The sequence below is a fragment of the Plecotus auritus genome, assembly GCF_963455305.1.
Source record: "Plecotus auritus genome assembly, chromosome: 7".
NCBI lineage: Eukaryota > Metazoa > Chordata > Mammalia > Chiroptera > Vespertilionidae > Plecotus > Plecotus auritus.
Window position 1 is genome coordinate 136,233,467 of NC_137774.1, and position 22,825 is coordinate 136,256,291.

The window sequence follows — 22,825 nt, forward strand, 5'->3', positions numbered from 1 at the left end:
GAATCTCTCCTATAGTTATACTTGCATGTATGTAAAGTTATAAAATACAAGGTTATTCATTGCAGTACTGTTTGTAAAAAAGAAATACTAGAAACGACATATGTCTACCAATAAATTTAGATTTCTGACTGGTTCAATAAATTATATTATATCCACACATGTAGCATAAAGACCAATGAATATCTTTAATTACTTACACAGTAAGACCTCCAAGTTATGTTAACTGATACAAAATAAAAAACACAACAATCACAATATTCTCCTCCTGGGGTTAAAAAAATGGCAAAAAAATACATATATGATATTTTGCTTTTACATGCATATTATGTATATATGTGAAGTAGAAAACAGGATGGCAAGAACAATTGAATAGAAAGAAGATTATTCCATGCCCATTTGTAGCTTAACAATGTTATATATTAAAATTATAATTAAAAGGATGTTTAAAATTTACTGATTTTCATTTAAACGAAAAGTATAAAAGTTACTATATTAAAGATATTGAAAGAAACAAGAAACGTACCTTTGTGGCTTCCATTATAATTTTGTTTATTTTCTCTTTATCTAATCCTTCCATCCCAGCTTTATTATCATTAAGTCCCATCCTAAGAAGAAGATCATCTTTGTAATTGCCATTCTTCTCCTTTGTGCTGTCCATGGTGTAGACTTAACGTTGAAATGGCTTCTTTTATTACCTGAAAAAGCATACAAAATAAAAACTGCTTTTCAAAGCACTGACAGTGGGAGGGGAGGTAAACACTTAAAAGTTAAAATGATATAGAAACTGGCAAAACAAACAAAAAGTGATGGTTAAGAATGTTTAGCTACTGAGAAATTATCATTATTCAGCATTTAAAATTACTATTCCAATATTATAGTACTCTTGGAGTGGAAAAATGAAGTAACATTTCCTGCAAGCTCCGTGCCAGTCACTATGCTTGGTGCTTTACACTTGAACCTCACACAGGAACCCTGAGAGGTTATTATCCCCAATATAAAGAGAAAAGAAACCTGAGACCTAGAAAAGTCTACTGACACAAACTAGCTAATAAGTGACATCTGTGTTGAAATCCAGGCCTGAGTTTCCCACATGTTTTTCACATATTAATACACTCTATCCTATCTAATAAAGAGGGAATATGCTAATTGACCCTCACGCCATCACAAAGATGGCAGTGCCCACAGCCAATAAGGAGGGAATATGCTGACTGCCCTACCCTCAAAGATGGCGGCGCCCACAGCCACAAGATGGCGGCGCCCAGTCCCCTCAGCCCCGCGGGGGCAGCAGGCGCACGCCTGCCTCCATAGTCCCCCAGTCTCCTCAGCCCCCTAGCCACCCAGGGCCAGCCTGAGGTGCAGGCAAGCCTCGGATAGCGGCTGCCCAGCCGCCCAGGGCCGCCCGAGGCTCAGGTAACCAGGGCCGGCTGAGGCTTGAGCTGCCGGCAGTGGCAGCAGCAGAAGTGTGATGGGGAGTCGCCTTCCCCTGATCGCCGGGTCGCCTCCCGCCCCTGAGGGCTCCCGGACTGTGAGAGGGGGCAGGCTGCGCTGAGGGACCCCCCACCTCCAGTGCATGAATTTTCATGCACCGGGCCTCTAGTAGGAAATAAATATATAACAACATTTCCTCTAAACATGTTTACTTAACAGCACTTATTACCTGCTGTATGAAGAGCTTTATTCTTATGGCCAGTGAAAAAATAATAATCTATTCACTTTCAGGAAATTATTACATTTTACAATGTTTTATCATTTCTAAGGTTAAGAAAAATCTTTTCAAATAATAATTCTTTAATATCTTTATATAGTTCTTGATTATTTACCTTCACATACATTAGCTTTAAAAACTATTTATAATAACCATGCAGAGTAGATTTGGTTATTCTCATGTTAGAGAAAAGAATTCAGAATATCAGGAAGATTAAAGGAATTGCCTATTATAATTCCGCTAATAAGCAAAATAACTGTGATTTGAATCCAAGTCTTTTTCAAGCCCAATGAAGCTATCATAGCAAATTTTTTGTACTAACTTTTAAGATCTCTTAGCAACTTTCAAATATGCAAGATAGTATTATTAACTATAGTCACCATGCTGTACATTGCATCCCAAGAACTTAATTCATTTTATAACTGGAATTTTTTACCCTTTGACCACCTTCACCCATTTTGTTCCTCCCTCCCAACCACCAATCTGTTCTTTGTATCTATGACTTCAGTGTGTGTGTTTTTTAAAAATTCCACATATAAATGAAATCATATAGTGTTTTTCTTTTTTTATCTGACTTATTTCACTTGGCATAATGCCTACAAGAGGACCTTTTATCAATGTTGCTTCCATTTTTGGCACCAGCAAAGAATGAAAAAAATATGAAAGGAAATTTAAATACTGTGATTATTAGAGAGAGTTCCATTAGAAAACAAATAGTGTACATCACAGTAGTTCTCAAACTTTGCTGTACATTAGCCACCTGGAGAAATTCTAAAACTCTTGATGCCTACGTCATATTTCATACCAAATAAATCAGGTCTGGGAGTAGGAACAAATGCCAGTATTTTTAAGAGATGCCCAGCTAATTCCAATGTGCCCCAAAGTATAGGAACCACTGGTGATGTTTTTCCTCAGTGCCCGAGGGTATATAGATTGTTTTTCTGATTTCATCATTTGAATTTTTTCTCAACTATTACATTCAGCCTAATAGTACATGATATTTTGCCTTATTCTTTAGTAACCCAAATACTTGTTATTTTCCAGTAAAACAGGTAAATGTAATGCATTCATAATTTCCCCAAACCTACTGAAGAGTGGAGAAGCTAAATGCAGACATCTTGAATTTAAGCTGCCTTGTCCTTTAAATGGTGAAATGTATGAAAAGAAAAGAAACATTGAATGGATGCTTATTACTTCACATATGGTATACCATTTAGGCCAAAATCTCTAAGAAAAATTGGTTTTGGTCCTTAATTAGGTCAGAAGAAGTAGGCTATCAGCAATACTGACACCAGGAAAAATTGTGATCGTTAAAGTTAGTTTTCAGCTACCACCTTGCCTTGTTGATGCCCAGTTACCAGGCAATTTATGTCCAGTTTCATGGACATAGGCTTACTATCATCTACAGGCTATGACTTCCAAGTTTGAACTCTAGTCCAAATGCATGTCTGACGTCTCAAATTTAATATGTCCAAATTGATCTTCTCATATGCCTCTCTCCTCCAAACAAGGTCCAGTTGCAGTCTTCCTCAACTCAGTTGAAGGCAACTCTAATCCTTTCCAATTGCTCATGCAAATGACATTGTAGCCATTCTTGACCTCATTGTTTCTCATACACCCCATATCCAAACTGTCAGGAAATCCTGTGGACACAGCTTTCAAAATGTACTCTGAATTTACCACTTCTCATTATTTACACTCAATTCTGAACTATGGTTACTATCTCTTCCCTGTATTACTGCAATAGCTTCTTCAATAGTCCCTTGTTTCTGCTCTTTTCCTCCTACATTCAATTATCAACGTAGTAGCCCAAATGATTCTTTTAAATCACAAGTTAGGTCATGTTATTCCTCTGCTAAAAACTATATAATGGCACCCCATATCACTCCAGAATAAATCCCTAATCTTTAAGAATCTGTATTCCAGTTACTTGTTACCTGTTTACCCTCATACTCAGTTTATATCATTTTCTCATTCTTTTATCCACATAGAAAGGGCACATAATCACATTAAAAGAATAGGAGAAAAACTGCTTTTCTGAAGTTAATAATTTTAAAATATTTGTAGTTTTTCCTATTTCAACATTACATGTAAGGACACATATATGAGCCTAAACAACCTCCAATTTTACAACCCTATTTTCCTAAGACACTTAATGGTTAAATTGGTTTATTAAAGCTTTTGGGACTTGTATTAAAATGTAATAATATTTTGAATTTACATAATATAATGCTCATTAGGTTCCATTAATATTAAAAAGATTCTAGTTTATGTTTATTCTTTGGGAAATTAAGTTGCTTTTTTAAACTTAATTTCTTTAAATACTTCCCAAATATATCTAAATCTAAGAAAAATTATTAGAGAACAGCAATAAACAACATACTAAGTTTTAGTGTACTTGGGTCACTATCAGTTTCTTTTGGTAATCTCATTTATGTGACTGTGGTGAGCCTGCTTTGTTTTTATTATTTAGTATTTCTGTTATTTTCAAATTTCTAAAATCCCTCATTAGTCCTAGTATCGCTATTCGTCCCATTAGTTCTTACTGAGTTGCTTTATCTAGAAATCCATAAATGGAAAGGGGGAATTTCTAGCAGAGATAATCACATAATATCACAAAGAATGAAGATTTTCCATATTTTTCTGGGAGGAGATTTAATTACTTCAAATGACTTTAGGAGGGCAGCACATAAAGTCAGGGATTAGTATGGTGTCTGCTACGTGATAAACTCAATCAATAGTTATTATTATTATTATTATTATTTAAGTTAAGCAAATTTTCAGAGCTGTGAAAAATCACTTGTGTTACTTCCTTCTCTTTTTTAAATTTCTTTATTGATTAAGGTATTACATATGTATCCTTACCCCCCCCCATTTCCCTCCCCATCCCTCCATTCATGACCTCACCCCCCTGTTGTCTGTGTCCATTGGTTAGGCTTATTACCTCCTTCTCTTTAAGATAAAGAGACTATATAAGGGAAGAGGGTACACTGTAAGCATCCTTGACAAAATGCCAAAGTTCACAGATCATACAAATGAATTTTGATTGTTTTGCTTCCAAAGAAGTATTTGTCCTATGATTACTATGCACCATCACATATAAAGTCCCAAAGTCTATGAATGGATATAACTGATTTTATAAACAAAATTTTTTTTAAAAAAATGGTCATTTTTATAGCTTGACATTACTGAATAATCTGTTTCACTTCAACCCAGAAGCACAAACAGTAATGCATAACTCAAAGGAAAGAACTCTGGGTTCTTGTGGTTTAGCATATTGTTTAAAAGGACATTTTCTCTGGAAACATTCAAATTCTTCCCAGTCTGATTCTACCACTGACTATTCAGGCTACCACTTAAAAAATATTAAGGCCAACCAATGTTTTGGGTGGTAGTAAGGATGGAAAATTAGAATTTTTCAGAAGGGATTCTAAAGAAGTTTTTTGTGTGCTAGGGTTCGGCCTACCTATTTAAAAAGCACACAAAAACTGCATAAACAATATCACAAGCACTTAGCATATCGACCAATGTCACCTATAATTAATCTACCAGAAATTATACAAAATATACAAATAAGAGAAAGAGAAGGAATGGAGCAGGAAAGGAAAGGAGATGGGAAGAGGAGGAGGGGGAAAAACTAAACCATAGGTAATTTCCTAGGTGGAGCCTGCTTCCTATTTTTAATATATTACAAATAAGCAAACCAAATAATCCCCCAGAAAATCTATATAGGTTTTAAGAACAAATATTTTTAAATTCTCCAAATGTTCAAATATTTAATGTTTGTTTGAACAGATTAAGCAGCGAGCACAAAACTTCAGACTGTGCTTAAATGTTCTTTTTACTATCTAAATTCAAATACAATAAAGAATACTACCCTAATTTTAAAGTAGTCATTTTCAAATTAATGTCTGACTTAAAAATTTTTTTCAGTTTCTTCTAAAAAATTTTTAATTTTCAAGAATATAAAAAACCTCAACTCAAACATTTTAACACATTATGTTCTCTGTTTCTCTTCAGTTACTTTATACACACATATGTGCTCACATACACTCAACCCATATACCCACAATTCTTTTTTTTTTCTTATTTTAAAAATTTATTTATTTTAATCCTCACCCAAGGATATTTTTCCATTGGTTTTTAGGGAGAGTGGAAGAGAGGGTGAAAGAGAGAAACATCCATGTGAGAGAAACACATCAATTGGCTGTCTCCTCCTGAACATGCCCCGACCAGGGCAGGGGCCAGGGAGGAGCCTGCAACCGTGGTATGTGACCAGAATCGAACCTGGGACCCTTCAGTCCACAGGCTGATACTCTATCCACTGAGCAAAACCAGCTAGGGCTCCCTAAATTTTCATATGATGGGAACAACTGTATTTTTAGCTTTAGCTTTTTTAAAAATTTGATTTTAGAGAGAGGTAGGTATCGAGAGACAGAGAGATTTGTTGTTCAACTTATTTATGCATTAACTGATTGCTTCTTGTATGTGCCCTGACCTGGGATCAAACCTGAAACCTTGGTGTATGTCGACAAATGCTCTAACCAACTGAACTACCCAGCCAGGGATCTTTAACTTTTAATATCTTTACAAAATAAGATGTACAAAAATTTCAAAATTACTTCAGAGTGAATTATTTGATTTTTAAATGTGCATGTATCACTGAGAGAAATAACTGAAATAATGTTACCCCATAGATCCTAAACCAAGGAGATGTAAGGTAAAAGAAAATTCAAATTTTCACCGAGGACATAAGGTCTACTCTTTAATAGGGAACCATGCACACATTCTTTTCAATTGCCTTTTTCCTTCCTGTGTTTTCTATTCATTTAACTTATTCCAAAGAAGAATGAGGCAGAGGCAGTAAAAAAAAAAAAATCTATTCTTCTTAATCTTAGAGACATAAATTTCACTCTCATAGAATAACAAATTGAAACTATTTGCTTCTTTAGTACAGAATGGAAGATATCCTTATACAAAACACATTAAATAAAGTGTTGATCCAAAGGTAAATTACCCAAAGTGAAGTTCCTATTTTGATGATGAGTTGCGTATTTTGTAAAAAATCTGGTGGGTTCTTTAACAATGAAAACTTTGTTTATATTCAGAAACAAACACACTCAAGACATTTAACAACTGTGATAAACTAAATTTATATCTTAAAAAGTTGATGGTTTCTTGGGATGTTGATTCATTAACAAAAAGGAGTTATGCTAAGAGGTTCTTTCTTTGGGTACTAGATCAAGCCAGCAAAAATATTTACTTACACAGAAGTGATAATAAACAGACTACTTTTGTTTTAGTTTATATAGTAAAGTGCACAAAGCTTAAAGCAGGGGTCCTCAAACTTTTTAAACAGGGGGCCAGTTCACTGTCCCTCAGACCATTGGAGGGCCGGACTATAGTTTAAAAAAACAACTATGAACAAATTCCTATGCGCACTGCGGGCTCAGGACAAGTCGGCTGCTAAGCAGGACAGGCAGCGGCACCCGGCGGGCCAGATAAATGTCCTCGGCGGGCCGCATGTGGCCCGCGGGCCGTAGTTTGAGGACCCCTGGCTTAAAGGGTAGTTGAATACATACGTTTTCAGAAAAGGAAGAAAGGTCTTTTCTATAGTAGTTTTGAACTGCAATAATTTTTTAAGTTTTACAATCTCAAATGATACCATTTTAATATAAATTATACTAGAGGCCCGGTGCATGAAATTCGTGCACAGGTGGGGTCCATAGGCCTAGCAGGTGTTCAGGGCTGGGCCAGAGAGGAGGCGATGGTCGCCGGGCCGGGTGCAGAAGGAATGGACACCGACGCCACCATTGTTGGCACCCTGCCACCGTGTGGTTCCCCGCCTCCTCCCCCTCCTTCCCTTGTCACCATGCCGCCACCATGGCAGGTGAGTGGCGGGCCAATTGGGGCCTGCCGGCAGGGGGGAGAGACGAAGCATGGGAGATTGGTCACTGGCCCCAAGGAGGGAACTGGCCCTCAGCCCCCTGGGAAAGGAGCCACATCCGCTGCCACACACCCCCCTCCCCCAATTCCACATCCCAGCCCAGGGGCCAGCCCCAATTGGACCATTAGGGACTGCTGGCTGGGATGAGAGACGTGGGAAGTTGGCCAACTGGGGGAGGTTGGCTGTGGGAGCGCAATGAACAGCAGGGGCAATTCCTGTGTTAAGCATCTGCCTCCTGTTGGTCAGTGCACATCATAGCGACCGGTCGTCCGGTCACTTAGGCTTTTATATATATACTAGAGGCTCGATGCACAAAATTTGTGCACGGGGGGGGGTGTGTCCTTCAGCCCAGCCTGCACCCTCTCCAATCTGAGACCCCTCGAGGGATGTCCAACTGCCCGTTTAAGCCTGATCGGGCCTAAACGGGCAGTCGGACATCCCTCTCACAATCCAGGACTGCTGGCTCCCAACTGCTTGCCTGCCTGCCTGCCTGATTGCCCCTAACCGCTTCTGCCTGCCAGCCTGATCACCCCCTAACCACTCCCCTGCCAGCCTGATTGATGCCTAACTGCTCCCCTGCCAGCCTGATTGCCCCTAACTGCCCTTACCTGCAGGCCTGGTCACCCCTAACTGCCCTCCCCTGCAGGCCTGGTCACCCCTAACTGCTCTCCCCTGCAGGCCTGGTCCCCCCCAACTGCTCTCCCCTGCAGGCCTGGTTCCCCTCCAACTGCCCTTCCCTGCAGGTCTGGTCACCTCCAACTTCCCTCCTCTGCCAGCCAGTCACCCCTAACTGCCCTCCCTTGCAGGCTTGATCGCCCCCAACTGCCCTCCCTTGCAGGCCTGGTCCCTCCCAACTGCCCTTCCTTGCTGGCCATCTTGTGTCCACATGGGGCCAGCCATCTTGTGTTGGAGTGACAGTCAATTTGCATATTACTCTTTTATTAGATAGGATAGGATAGAGACCGGGTGCATGGGTGGAGGCAGGCTGGTTTGCCCTGAAGGATGACCTGGATCAGAGTGGGGGTTCCCTTGGGGCATGGGCCGGCCTGGGCAAGGGGCCTGTGGTGGTTTTCAGGCTGGCCACGCCCCCCAGCGACCCAAGCGGAGGCCCTGGGATCAGGGATTTATCTATCTTCTATAACTTAAACTTTGTAGCCTTGAGCGGAGGCCCGGGCCTACCAGGAAGTTTGGCTTCCTCCATCACCGGGGAAACCCCAAGCCTCCTGCTCGCTCCGTGGCTGCTGCCATTTTCGTTGGGATTTATTTATCTTCTATAATTGAAACTTTGTTGCCTTGAGCAGAGGCCTGGGCCAGCCAGGGTGTGCACGAAGCTTGGCTTCCTCCATTGCCCGGGAAACCCAAGCCTCCTGCTCGCTCCATGGCTGCAGCCATCTTGGTTGGGTTAATTTGCATACTCGCTCCTGATTAGCTGGTGGGCGTGACTTGTGGGTGTAGCAGAGGTATGGTCAATTTGCATATTACTCTTTTATTAGATAAGATAAGAAGCCAGAATAATAAGGTTCCACTACTACTGGAAAATTGAGCTATTATACTTAGTATCGCTACACTGTGTTGTGTCCTACAGTAGTGGAAGAAAAATATTTTTTAAATAAATGTAATAAATTGTACAGAAAGAGTTGTACAAGATATTATTTTATCATGGAAAAATGATCTTTTCAATGAATCCCCTCTGACAAACTGCTCCAATTTTTAAGAAAAAGATATATTTTTATTGATTTCAGAGAAGAAGGGAGAGGGAGAGAGAGAAACATCCATGATCAGAATCATTGATCGGCTGCCTCCTGCATGCCCCCTACTGGGGATCAAGCCAGCAACCCTGCTCCAGTTTTACGGAGTCCTATTCTTTATATCATTTCTTAATCCACTGTTGATTTCTTATAGTGCCAAAAGTCTATGGCAAGAATTTAAAGCACTTTCACAACCTAACCCTTGACAAATCTTAAGTAAAACCTCAAACTTTTCCTTAAATCTTTGTTCTAAGAATACTATAGAGCTCTCCTATAATTTCTTCATATATGTTCTATCACTAATATAAAAGCATAAATACATAGCCTACAGAGATGGGAAAGGAATGTTTGTGAGTATGGGTTAAAAAAAACTTGCAAAACACTGAGCTAGAATAACTTATTAAACTATAATCTCTTGTACAATAAATGATTTATGTTAACTAAACAGAACTATTAGCCCATAAAAGGAATAGTCCAGATTTACTGATATTTATTTTGTCATTAATGAGAGCTATATATGCTAACTGCTTATTTTAACCTACAGACTTAATAAAGTGTTCAGTTTCAACAGGCATTTTGATAGAGTGTAAATGATTTGTAGCCAGATAGTCCTGGATTTAATTAGCTATGTCTTCTGGGGTAATTTATGTGATTTTCAAGGTCTATGAAATCTTGGTCTCCTGGTCTGTAACACTTTCCAGGACTGTTGAGGGTTAAATGTTTAATATGTAAGAGCCCCCTAGCACAGTAAACACATAGTAAGCATGCAACTATTTGGATTCTCTCCTCACACATTCATCCTTACTTATTTCTCTAAAATGTAACTAAGACTACAAGCCTGGCTGCAAACATGAGCATGTAATTGTGAAATAATAGAAAAATCATCATCCTATCTAATAAAAGAGTAATATGCAAATTGACCATCACTCGAACACACAAGATGGCTGCCCCCATGTGGTCAAAGATCCTGCCCCCATGTGGACACAAGATGGCCACCACAAGATGGCCAGCAGGGGAAGGCAGTTGGGAGGGACCAGGCCTGCAAGGGAGGGCAGTTGGGGGCGATCAAGCCTGCAGGGGAGGGCAGTTAGGGGTGACCAGGCCAGCAGAGGAGGGAAGTTGGGGGCAACCGGGCCTGCAGGAAAGGGAAGTTGGGGGGGACCAGGCCTGCAGGGGAGGGCAGTTAGGGGTGACCAGGCCTGCAGGGGAGGGCAGTTGTGGGCGATCAGGCCAGCAGGGGAAGGCAGTTGGGAGGGACCATGCCTGCAAGGGAGGGCAGTTGGGGGCGACCAGGCCTGCAGGGAAGGGCAGTTAGAGGGGACCCAGGCCTGCAGGGGAGGGCAGTTAGGGGTGACCAGGCCTACAGGGGAGGGCAGTTAGGGGAAAACAGGCTGGCAGGGGAGCAGTTAGGCATCAATCAGGCTGGCAGGGGAGTGGTTAGGGGGTGATCAGGCTGGCAGGCAGAAGTGTTTAGGGGCAATCAGGAAGGCAAGCAGGCGAGCAGTTGGGAGCCAGCAGTCCTGGATTGTGAGAGGGATGTCCCAGATTGGAGAGGGTGCAGGCTGGGCTGAGGGACACACACCCCATGCACAAATTTCATGCACCGGGTCTCTAGTCCTATCTAATAAAAGGGTAATATGCAAATTGACCATCACTCCAACACACAAAATGGCTGCCCCTATGTGGACACAAGATGGCCACCACAAGATGGCCAGCAGGGGAGGGCAGTTGTGGGTGATCAGGCCAGCAGGGGAGGGCAGTTAGGAGTGACCTAGCCTGCAGGGGAGGGCAGTTAGGGGGGACCCAGGCCTGCAGAGGAGGGCAGTTGGAGGGGACCAGGCTTGCAAGGGAGGGCAGTTAGGGGCGACCAGGCCTGCAGACAAGGGCTGCTGGGAGGGACCTGGCCTGCAGGGGAAGGCAGGTGGGGGGGACCAGGCCTCCAGGAAAGGGCAGTTGGGGGCAACCAGGCCTATAGGGGAGGGCAGTTGGGGGGGACCAGGCCTGCAGGGGTGGGAATTTGGGGGGGTCAGGCCTGCAAGGGAAGGCAGTTGGGGGGAACCAGGCCTGCAGGGGAGGGAAGTTGGGGGCAACGAGGCCAGCAGGGGAGGGCAGTTAGGGGTGACCCAGCCTGCAGGGGAGGGCAGTTAAGGGTGAACCAGGCCTGAAGGGGAGGACAGTTAGGGCCAACCTGGTCAGCAGTGGAGGGCAGTTAGGGGCGACCAGGCTGGCAGAGGAGGCTGTTGGTGGGGGGGAGGGACCAGGCCTCCAGGAAAGGGCAGTTGGGGGCAACCATGCCTGCAGGCGAGGGCAGTTGCAGGGGGGCCAGGCCTGCAGGGGAGGGCAGTTGGGGGGAACCAGGCCTGCAGGGGAGGGCAGTTGGGGGCAACCAGGTCAGCAGGGAAGAGCAATTAGGGGTGACAGGCCAGCAGGGGAGGGCAGTTAGGGATGATCTGGTCTACAAGGGAGGGCAGTTAGGGGCGACCAGGCCTACAGGGGAGGACAGTTGGGGGGGACCAGGCCTGCAGGGGAAGGCAGTTGGGGGCAGGCCTGCAGGGGAGGGCAGTTAGGGACGACCAGGCTGGCAGGGGAGGGCAGTTAGGGGTGACCAGGCTGGCAGGGGAGGGCAGTTAGAGGCAATTGGGCCAGCAGGGGAGCAGTTAGGCGTCGATCAGGCTGGCATAGGAATGGTTAAGGGATGATCAAGCTGGCAGGCAGAAGCAGTTAGGGGCAATCAGGCAGGCAGGCAGGCAAGTGGTTGGGAGCCAGCAGTCCTGGATTTTGAGAGCAATACCCAACTACTTGGGCCTAAATGGGCAGTTGGGCATCCCTCGAGGGGTCCCAGATTGGAGACAGTGCAGGCTGGGCTGAGGGACACCCCCTCCCCGTGCACAAATTTCGTGCACCAGGCCTCTAGTTACTAAATAAGACAAAAGGAAAAAAATCACCCACCACCAATACACACAAAATGTTAGGCGTAACTTTAAGGAAGTCAGTAAGAACAAATGCCTGGCGCAGCCCCCATCCCTCACAACTCCCATCTCAGATCTTGTGAACTCAGTAAACCAACAAGAAATTATTCTTCATGGCTTTTAAGGTTTTACCATCGACATGATCCTAAAATTCAAGTCAAGGTACCAAGCAGCTATATTTTAGTTTACTTCAAGTCAATGAATATAATATTAAGGTAACCAAGTCTGACACAAACATAAAATTTCAAAATTAACAGCTTATGCTGAATTTGATCTCATAACTCTTAATTGTATGAATGCACCAACATACTAATGTGTTTGACATGACTGATTTAAAAATCACATATATTACTATCTAGAATATGTATAGAAATACTTTATATTAATATAGCTTAACAAACGTATGCATTTTAATGTAAAAATCAAATTAATATACTTCTAAGAATAGAACAAGTTCTCAGAGTAAAGTTTTAAATTAAATCCTAGAATATCCCCCAAGAAAATTTCTAGAAGTCTAGTTTAGAACATGCATATTTAAAAAATGTAAATACCTGCCCAGCCAGCATGGCTCAGTGGTTGAGCATCGACCCATGAACCAAGAGGTCATGGTTCGATTCCTGGTCTGGGCACATGCCTGGGTTTCAGGCCTAATCCCCAAGGCGGGTATGCAGGAGGCAAGCGATTGATGATTCTCTCTCATCATTGATCTCTCTCTCTCTCTCTAATCAATAAAGATATATTTTTTAAAAATATAAATACCTGACAAATGCTTTTATTAACAGATTTTTAAAAATATGTTTTTATTGATTTTAGAGAGGTTTTCTTCTAGAATCTGTGAAAGAAAAAAATAAGGCAATGTTTTTTGCAGAACTTAGTACAACTGAAATACAGATTTCAAGAGAGTAAAAACAGGTCACTCAGCCTGTTATTTCATAAATGTATGTTGAATGATGGGCACATTGTTATTCAGAAAGGAATAAAATTAATGGTAACACCTCAGTTAAGTATTTTTAAAGGTAATAACTATAAAAGCTAACATGAATCTTATTGTGTTTTATGTGCATTTATTTAATCTTCCTAAGAGAAGAGGAAACTAAGGTGCAGATTTAGTAGGTGCAGATAAAGTCAGACAAATTTGGGACTGTATTTCAGGTCTGGCTTCAAAGCCATCACACTTAATATAAATACAAAAAGGTAAAAATAGAAAATTAGTGAAATCTTACCCAAAAAGATGCAACTATAGTTGTTTTGTTGACTGATAATGGAAGTAATATAAAAGTGGAATGAATGGTGATAAAATATCAGATAGTACTGAAATAAAAGGCCCAACTTAAGTCTAAATTTAGTTTTAAATGACATGATTTTGAAAACTCTCTAAAGTCTTCAAATGAAAATATGAAACAATGACAAGAAACTAAAATAAAGTTATGAAAATATGATGTTCATTCAGACTTCACTAAAAACTGTGAACTTTTTAAAGAAACATTTATAGATGAGGGCTTTTTTAGTATCCTGAAATGTGATAAACATTGTACAAAGAAAAATGTATTTGGGGATCAACTGCAAATTTGAAGGGGCAATTTCTTCAATAATCATAACATCTAAAACAAACAGTTCATTTCTACCATGCATTTGCCTTACCTAATAACAACTAAAAATCAGCAATTTAAAAAGCCCTATATTTCCATCTAAAGCAACACAGACAATAAAAGAGCAGCATTATACATAAAAGGACTTTTTTTCTGAAAATGAGAGCTTCCTAAATCTTGTCTTTGTATAAGTGAAAGTAGCAGCAAAGGTGACTTCTCTTTTACAATACTGTCAGTGGTTTCTTCCTTTATCATGATACAACAGGAAAAAATAAAAACTTTTAAAATAAAATACTTTTCTCTAAAAATAGAAAACATTGAAACATGAAAATAAAAATATTAAATTCCATAAAAGTTGGTTACTTTGCTAAAAATGTGTATGATTAATGATAATTAGCATTTTCTAAAAACTTACTTATATGCCAGGCAGGTACTAAATACTTAAGAAGTATTCTCTCATTTATTCCTCATGATTACTCACCAATTTAGATATTATCCCAATGAAGTATATAGTAGTAAAATACAAAAGGAAATTGCTCCACTGTTTTCTAACTTCTTGTTATTTCTGTTAAGACCATGATCTTTTAAATTGTTATTCTCCATAGGTGTTAATGCCATTTTTAAAAAATTTTTTTTACCGCTTTAAAGTTTTGCTCTTAATCTTTGTCAACAATTGACCATGATGTGCCCAGGCACATCCTGTCCTTCAAAGGACAGAGCTAGACCAGGTTCCTGTATTCTCTGTGAACCCTTTACTCTGCTTCCTTTTCACCAGGCCTTGTAAAGCTTTCAAGGTTTTCTCTGTCCCTGATATGCAGCAGGGCTGCCTTCCTCATTCCCTCCTACCCTCATACTGCATATATTTTAAAGTTTTCCTATTTTTCCAAAATACTCCCAATTAAGGAAGAAAACAAAGGCTTTCCAAGGCTTCAAAAATTCCCAATTCCTTTTTAAGAATATGACCTATAAAAAGCTGTTTAAATTATATACCTCTTTTAATTTCTATGTGCAATATCAAGCACTATACTAATCTTAATCACAAAATAGTTTGGGTTTTCATCCCATAAAAAACTAGCAACAATCACTAGAAAGCAGCAAGGTCTTTCTGAAGAAGGCCTTTGTCTCTGGAGTTCACCAATATTCCTTTACTTGCACACATCTTTTCACATATCCGCTTGAGGGCTAAAGTAAATATTACTACATGTCAGTCATTGATCCCCCTGACTTCACCTGGTTTCCGATGATTCCCTCAGAGTGTGATTTATAGAGTACGGTTCTACTGTGAAATGCTTGCTATAGTGGGATCTACATGATAGCCATGCTTTCCTTATGTAAAAAAAAAGGAAAATTCTGTTATTTTAGGTATTTCCAACTAACAAAAATGGCCTATTCAGATGTCCCAATGGGCACATATTTATTATATTTTATACATGAATTTTTATACATCTATTTTTAAGGCAAAAATTTTACTGTATTAAGCAAAGATAAATGAGCTAGTAATTAATATATTAAACTGTACTTTGATTTTTAAGGTAAGTACCTTATTTAATCAAATTACTATTTTGGAATGAATTACAATGACTAACCCTTTTACCTGAGATAGAAGGAAATACAAACTACTTCAGGTTTGGCTATAAAATAAAATTAAGAAATGTAGTTTATATTAACCCTTGGTGTACCACAGGATCTATTAAATCCAATTTTAGTTTTTCAGTTTTTTTGAGCAACTTCACTTGTAAGCATTAATGTTTCATATCTTACTTTTTCTTTATCTTGCAAAATTTCTATATGGATCTATTTTATCATCCTAGGATTTATATAATCATTACTCATCAATTATTTGTAAGAGTTAAGCAAAAAATAATAAAATGAAATAATAGAATCACGATGAATGATCTAATAGTAAAAGAAATCATCATTATTTATCATCCTTCAGTTTTCTTACTATGTTTTGCCCACAGTATCACATCTTTGAAAGAAAGTATAAGTGAGGTATAGAGACACCATTTTTGCAGGTTTTTGTTTTTTTTAGTAGCTTTTGTTAAATATAGATGAAAGTTCTGAATTTTTCATACCAGCAAAGAGAAGACAATTGACAGAATTTCACATTACTAGACAAATCAGAAGATGAATATAGAGATTAATAGCATTCTACACTATAATGATGAAATTGACCATATAAGCAAATTCTAGACTATGAATTTTCAGATGATTCAAATATATTTTCTGACACTCAAGAATCAATGAGAAAACAATGCATACTTAAGAATAAAAAGCAAATACGGCATTCCCATCCAATCAGTCATTCAACAGGAAGAACTTCATCACAATATTTGCAACAACTTGGAACACCCCATTTTGCTGACAGGATGTATGACAGTGTTCTTTCATCCTTTATGTTTGCAATAAGTTACTTAAAAGAGTTTGTAAGTAAACAAATGGTCAAGTTACATACGAAGGGAATAGGTGATGTAGAAATGAAAACTTCATTGGACTTATAATTCCAATTGGACTTATAAATATAAAAATAAAAATGTTTTGCAATTACAGGGGAAGAAAATGGTTGCCTTCTCTTTAACCAGGTTATGAGATGTCAAAGTTTGCAATGTTATTACATTTTGACAACCTAAGTGCAAGATAAAGAACCATAAGTAATGATAAGCTAGATGTATTAAAGATGCATATTAAATCTGGAACCTTTATTTACAAGATGGATAGTTCTAGAATCATGCATAGAAGTTGATGAGCAGCTAGCTGCTTTACAAGTATAGTAACTGTTTTAGGGGAATATGGAATAAAATTTTGAGTTACTATACTAAGCTCTGATTTTTTTTAAAAAATTGTATTTATTGAATTGAGAAAGAGAGAGAGAGAGAGAGAGAGAAAGGGAGGGAGAGAGAGAGAAAAAAAGAGAGAGAGAAACATTGATTTGGTGTTCAACTTATTTACGGATTCATTGGTTGACTCTTATATGTGCCCTGATCTGGGATCGAACCTGCAACCTTGGCATATGGAAATGATGCTCTAATCAACTGAGCTACCTAGCAAGGGCAAGTTTCCATTTTTATTACAATTTCTAATAAAGTTGTTGTTCACTATTCCTTTGTTATTTCTCAGGATTAATAAATTACTCAAAAATATGAAAAATTAAAATGATGATAAATTCCAACCACTATTTTTTTCTGATATATTGAGTTAAATCAAAACATAATTCCTGCCCTGGCTGGAGGATCAGTTGGTTGGAGCATCATCCTGTACACCAAAAGGTTGCGGATTCGATTCCCAGGTGGGGCACATACCTAGGTTGAGGGGTTTGATATCTGGTTGGGGGTGTATGGAAGACAACCAATTGATGTTTCTCTCTCTCTCTCTCTCTCTCTCTCTCTCTCTCTCAAATCAATAAAAACATATCCTTAGATGAAAATTTATGAAAAGACAAACAAACAAGCAAAAATTCCATTATCAACATTACACAAAAGAAAAACTGCAACAGGCTCCAAAGACCACTTAATTTACAAGTAATTAGAACATAGATTTGTTAGCACAATATTCCACTGGTTATCAATCATAGAAAAAAACTGTAAACTGGCTACATATTATTGCAACTTAAAAATGTATATGGAAAACCAAGATGGCGGCATAGGTAAGCACCTAAACTGCTGCCTCGCACAACAATTTCAAAACTACAACTAAAAGACAGAACGGACACCATCCGGAACCACAGGAAAGCTGGTTGAGTGGAAATTCTACAACTGGAGGGAAAGAGAAAAGCTCACAGAGAATTAGAGGTACGGCAAAGGGTCTTTGTACGCGTAGAGAGGAAGGGCAGCTGAGAGCCTGGCTGACTTTCTCTGGCGGGAGGGGGAAAGAAGCCCCTGACTGCACTGAACCCCACTTCCAACTGCACTGAACCCCAGTTCCGGGCGAAACCCCGTGGACTCAGGCTCATACAGGGGGAGTCTGGACTGTCAGGTAGAGAGAAAGGCACCCGGAGACTCGGAGACCCGGGGGAGACCCAGGGGAGCCCCAGCGGGCAGGGATCTGGAGGCGCGCACGCCAGTGTGCACAAAGACTGCGGAGGTTGCCACAGGCTTTCCCTAGCCGAAGGGAGTTGGAAGCTCCTGACTGCACTGAACCCCAGTTCTGACTGCACTGAACCCCAGTTCCAGATGAGCCCCTGAGGACCCATGCTCTTGCGGGGGGAATCTGGACTCTCAGGCGGAGACTCGGGAGCCGGGGAAGGCAGAGGTCTGGAGGCGCGCGCACGCAAGGGCAAGGCTGACGGGAAGCCAAGACTGTCTGCTCCGCCCTGAGACTCCACCCCATTCAAGCTGAGCACAGAGGCTTTTGCAATTTGGCAAGTCTAATCCTATAAGGTTGTCTCCAGCACCGAACTTCTCCCAGTGTAGACACAGCTGATCCTCACGGCCAACTGGCCTGGAGGTCAATTCCTCCCAGTGATACCAACAACAATCAAGACTTAACTACAACAAGGCTGTACACACAGTCCACAAAGGGGTGCACCAAGAGTATCCACCTCAGGTTAACTGGGGAGGCCGACCCACTGGGCCATATAGGAAACCTAGCACACAAAGCTAGCCCACCAACTCAGGGAAGCAATGAAAATGTGGCGACAAAGAAACAAATCACAAACGAAAGAAATGGAGGAAAACAAACGACTAGATATAGAATTCAATACCACGGTTATAAGGCTTTTCAAGAATATCCTAGAAAAAAAAAAAAAAGAATATCCTAGAAAAGGCCGATAAATATAACGAGACCCTCGAAGATATGAAAAAGGACCAACTAGAAATTAAACATACACTGACTGAAATAAAAAATATTATACAGAGACCCAACAGCAGACTAGAGGAACGCAAGAATCAAGTCAAAGATTTGAAATACAAAGAAGCCAAAAAAACCACCCAGATTGGAGAGGGTGCAGGCTGGGTTGAGGGACACCCTCCTCCCCCGTGCACGAATTTTGTGCACCGGGCCTCTAGTATAGTATAAGCCTCTGAAGTTCCAAATTCTAGATGCAACTATTCACTAACTATGGGCAACTTATTTAACTTTTTATAACTTTTATTTCTTTATATTTAAGATAAGGATAATGTCTATCCTGAAGGATTTTTATGAAAAATGAATACTAAATGTAATAAACCTAAAACAACATTTTACATTGGGTAGGTCCTTCTTCCTTACAAAAAGCTATGATGGAATCTGGTTCTTTAGTTTCTCATTAATTTTTACTATGCTAGTGATTTTTCTCCTAGACCTTGTTAATTACGATTCCTACAGCTTCCCTTCAATCATCAACCAACTAAACTTATTCCATTCATCTGTAAGTATTTCCTGAACACTATGTGACAAGCATTGTTAAATATTTACCCGATCTCTAAAAATAGTGCAACTGTTAAAAACATATCAATTTTATACACTTAATTATTGTCTGTATTTGTAGATAGAAAAATGTTACAAAACAATGAATCTATGGAAGATGTGGTGTATATATCTCATATTTACAGCACCCTAATCATAATCATCAATCATATAGCAGAACTTCATGAGGATGAAGATAAACTGTCTATTCAGAAACTGTCTGTATCACCATAGCAACATGTATATTCTATAACAATATTTTTCAGCTTACTTGACTAAGAAGAAGAGGATCTGAAATTATAGTAAAAGTGAAACAATGAAAGGATTGGGAAGAAAAAGAGGAAGTAAAACACAATTACAAAATTAACTATCATAAGGATTCTACTAATACTTAAAAATACCAAACTGCTTTATACACTATGACTTTAATGTATTAACAAAACAATTTCTCAATTGTAACAGCAAAAGAAGTTAAAAGAGATTCAAAAGCTTGGGGGAAAAAATGAAAAGAAAATGTGTACATACAGAGTGGACACTGATATCACTGTTCATCTATCATAGATATATACTCTGGATTTTTTACCGTTAGAGTGCAATTATGAAACACTTAGTCCTGACAAGTTTTTAACCAACAAAACCAAATATATATACATATAGGTAGGTAGATAGATAGATAGATAGATAGATAGATAGATATGATAATAGAATACAATTTCAATTTTATTCAACAGTGAAAAATAATATTTCTGCTTGGAACACACCTAGCCTGGCTCTCCTCTATACAACAGGAAAAGGAATAAAAGGGTAGCTTACATGCTCTTTGAAATTCCTTTTCAGAAGTCACTGTCTTATTGCTGAATGTTAGAACTTTCTATGGGATATAACATATTTTTAAGAAACTATATGCAGTGCATTATGGTATCATTTGTCCTTGGAGAGTTAAAAGGTAAAAATCAACACACAAGGGAGTCTAAGATACATAAGTTATGCAAAGTCACCTTATGGATCAAGTAACAGTGAGACCTGACAGTAGGAGCATAACACAATAACAATAATTGAAGTAAGTAAAGAGTCTCTCAATCCAAATGGAGGGTTGGTGATTAGGAACAGAACAAAGAAGCAAGCAAGCAATATGGCCATGCCTACTTAAATATCCATCTCCATAAAATGGATAACCTAACAATGCTGCTAACCATTTAGAATCATAATGATACCCCTTTGAGGAAAATAAAAATAGGAGGCTGAGATCTAAGAAATCAAGTCTGGCTTCAATGCCAGGATATAAATACAAATCACAGGGCCTGAAAAAATGGTGAGAAGATTGGGAGTGCTTAGAATGCTGGGTTGGGAAACGGGATTGAAGTCACAATTATTAATAGACATAACATAAGCTTCTCTTCTCTATCCCTGTGAGCCAAGTAAAACAGGATGTAAGGCATGTTACAAAAGTTCCATTATAGCTTATTATTCTCCCAGCTTCTATTTCTCACCTGCTCCCTCCTCAACTATTCCCATCACTGCTGCCAACGATTGCTATGGTAAAGGAGGAATAGAGGAAGAGGGAAAACAGTAACAGACAATAGTAATACACAACACATATAAACAATAGTAATATAGGGAAAAGGGAGAAATGAGAGAGAAAATTGCACAGTTCCCTCTTACCTATTTAATTTAAAATGGAATTTGTACAATAGTATAAATAGACTCTCTCTCTCTCTCTCTCTCCACATATATGTGTATATTTTGAAAATCATAAATAGTGCTCTCAGGGAAAAAATGAGGAAACAGTTAAAGAAAACCAAGAACCATATTTCATTGCTTCAGGGACACACTTTTTTTCATTTTTTTAAAAAAATCCTCACCTAAGGATATGTTTTCATTGATTTAAGAGAGAGAGAGAGAGAGGGGGGGGGGAGAGAAAGAGAGAGAGAGAGAGAGAGAGAGAGAGAGAGAGAGAAACATCGATCAGTTGCCTCAAGTATGCGCACCCACCTGGGATCAAACCCGCAACCTAGTTATGTGCCTTGACTGGAAACTGAAGCCGAAACATTTTTGTTGTAGGGGACAATGCTCCAACCAACTGAATCACTGGGCTGGGGCTTTTCACATTTTAACATTGCTAAAATTGGGATGTCTCACATAATCCTTGTCAGTAAGGTAGTAGTTGTGACATAATTGTCATTACCTATGCATCAAAACATGAAGAATCGGTGTCAGCAGCTTGGAGAAAAAACTCTGAAGACAATGATATGGCATTCTTAAGAAATGTTGCAATCATCAATTCTCCTGATCATGAATGTATGGAACCAAGGTACATTAACCACTCTAAATTAAAAATTAATTTAGAACAATGTGAATGTGGAGAGATTTAACTAGATCTGGCCCTCATGACTCAGTCGTTAGAGAACCGGCCAGCACACCAGAGGGTGGCAGGTTGGATTCCCAGTCAAGGGCATGTAGCTGGGTTACAGGTCCGATCCCTGCCCCTGGTGGGGGCATATGAAGGAGGCAACCAGTTCATATATCTCTGTCACATACTCGCAAATGTTTCTCAGTCTCTCCTCCGCCCACTCTCTTCTATCTCTAGAAACAATGGAAAAAATATCGTCACACCTTGAGTGAGGATTTAAAAAAAAAAAGAGCCCTGACCGGTTTGGCTCAGCGGATAGAGCATCGGCCTACGGACTGAAAGGTCCCAGGTTCGATTCCAGTCAAGGACATGTACCTTGGTTGCAGGCACATCCCCAGTAGGAGGTGTGCAAGAGGCAGCTGATCAATGTTTCTCTCCCACCAATGTTTCTAACTCTCTCTCCCTCTCCATTCCTCTCTGTAAAAGAAAAAATCAATAAAATATATTTGAAATAAATAGATTAACTAATCCTTACCTAATTAATATCACTTATAATTACCTTTTCTCCTACCACAAATGATACATATACATATACACATGCACACACGTACACCTATATAGATATTCTTTTCTTCATACAAAACAGTGTAAAGAAGAAAATTCAAATGGTCCATAATTTCACCATCCAGATTATTCAAGTCATTAAAATAGGGCCAAAAAAAATCAGCTGTATTATTCACATGCTATACTTTGCTTATTTGTACTCTAGTTTTTAGACTGTTGCTATTCATAGATTTTTAGCTGTTTCATAGATTAGTATTTTATTTCTAAGTTTGCAAAATTATGTTTCTTATGTAAACCCCTAACTTTTAACCCAGTTATGTTTCAGTTTGGAAAAGCAGTATAAAAAAGTTAAATTCCCAGGTTAGTTAAAAAAGACTACTTAACTCAAAACACATATTTAACATAAAAAATACTGTGGAAATACAGAACCTATAAGCTCTGTTATGGACTAAATCGTGTTCCGCCACAATTCATATTTGAAGCTCTAACTCCTTACGTGACTAAATTTAGAGATAGACCCTATAAAGAGGTAATTAAGGATAAGTGAAGTCATAACTGATAGGATTGGTGT

The 22,825-nt window shown here is 39.5% G+C and overlaps 1 protein-coding gene across 1 annotated transcript in view; it reads right to left on the reverse strand.

Moving 5' to 3' along the window:
- POLK (DNA polymerase kappa) overlaps nt 1-22,825 on the reverse strand; it is a 74,134-nt gene that overhangs the window by 48,314 nt on the left and 2,995 nt on the right. The window contains exon 2 of the mRNA XM_080680333.1: nt 524-695. Within this exon, the coding sequence (XP_080536459.1) occupies nt 524-658 (135 nt within the window). The 5' untranslated portion in view covers nt 659-695. The remainder of the gene's footprint in view (nt 1-523; nt 696-22,825) is intronic.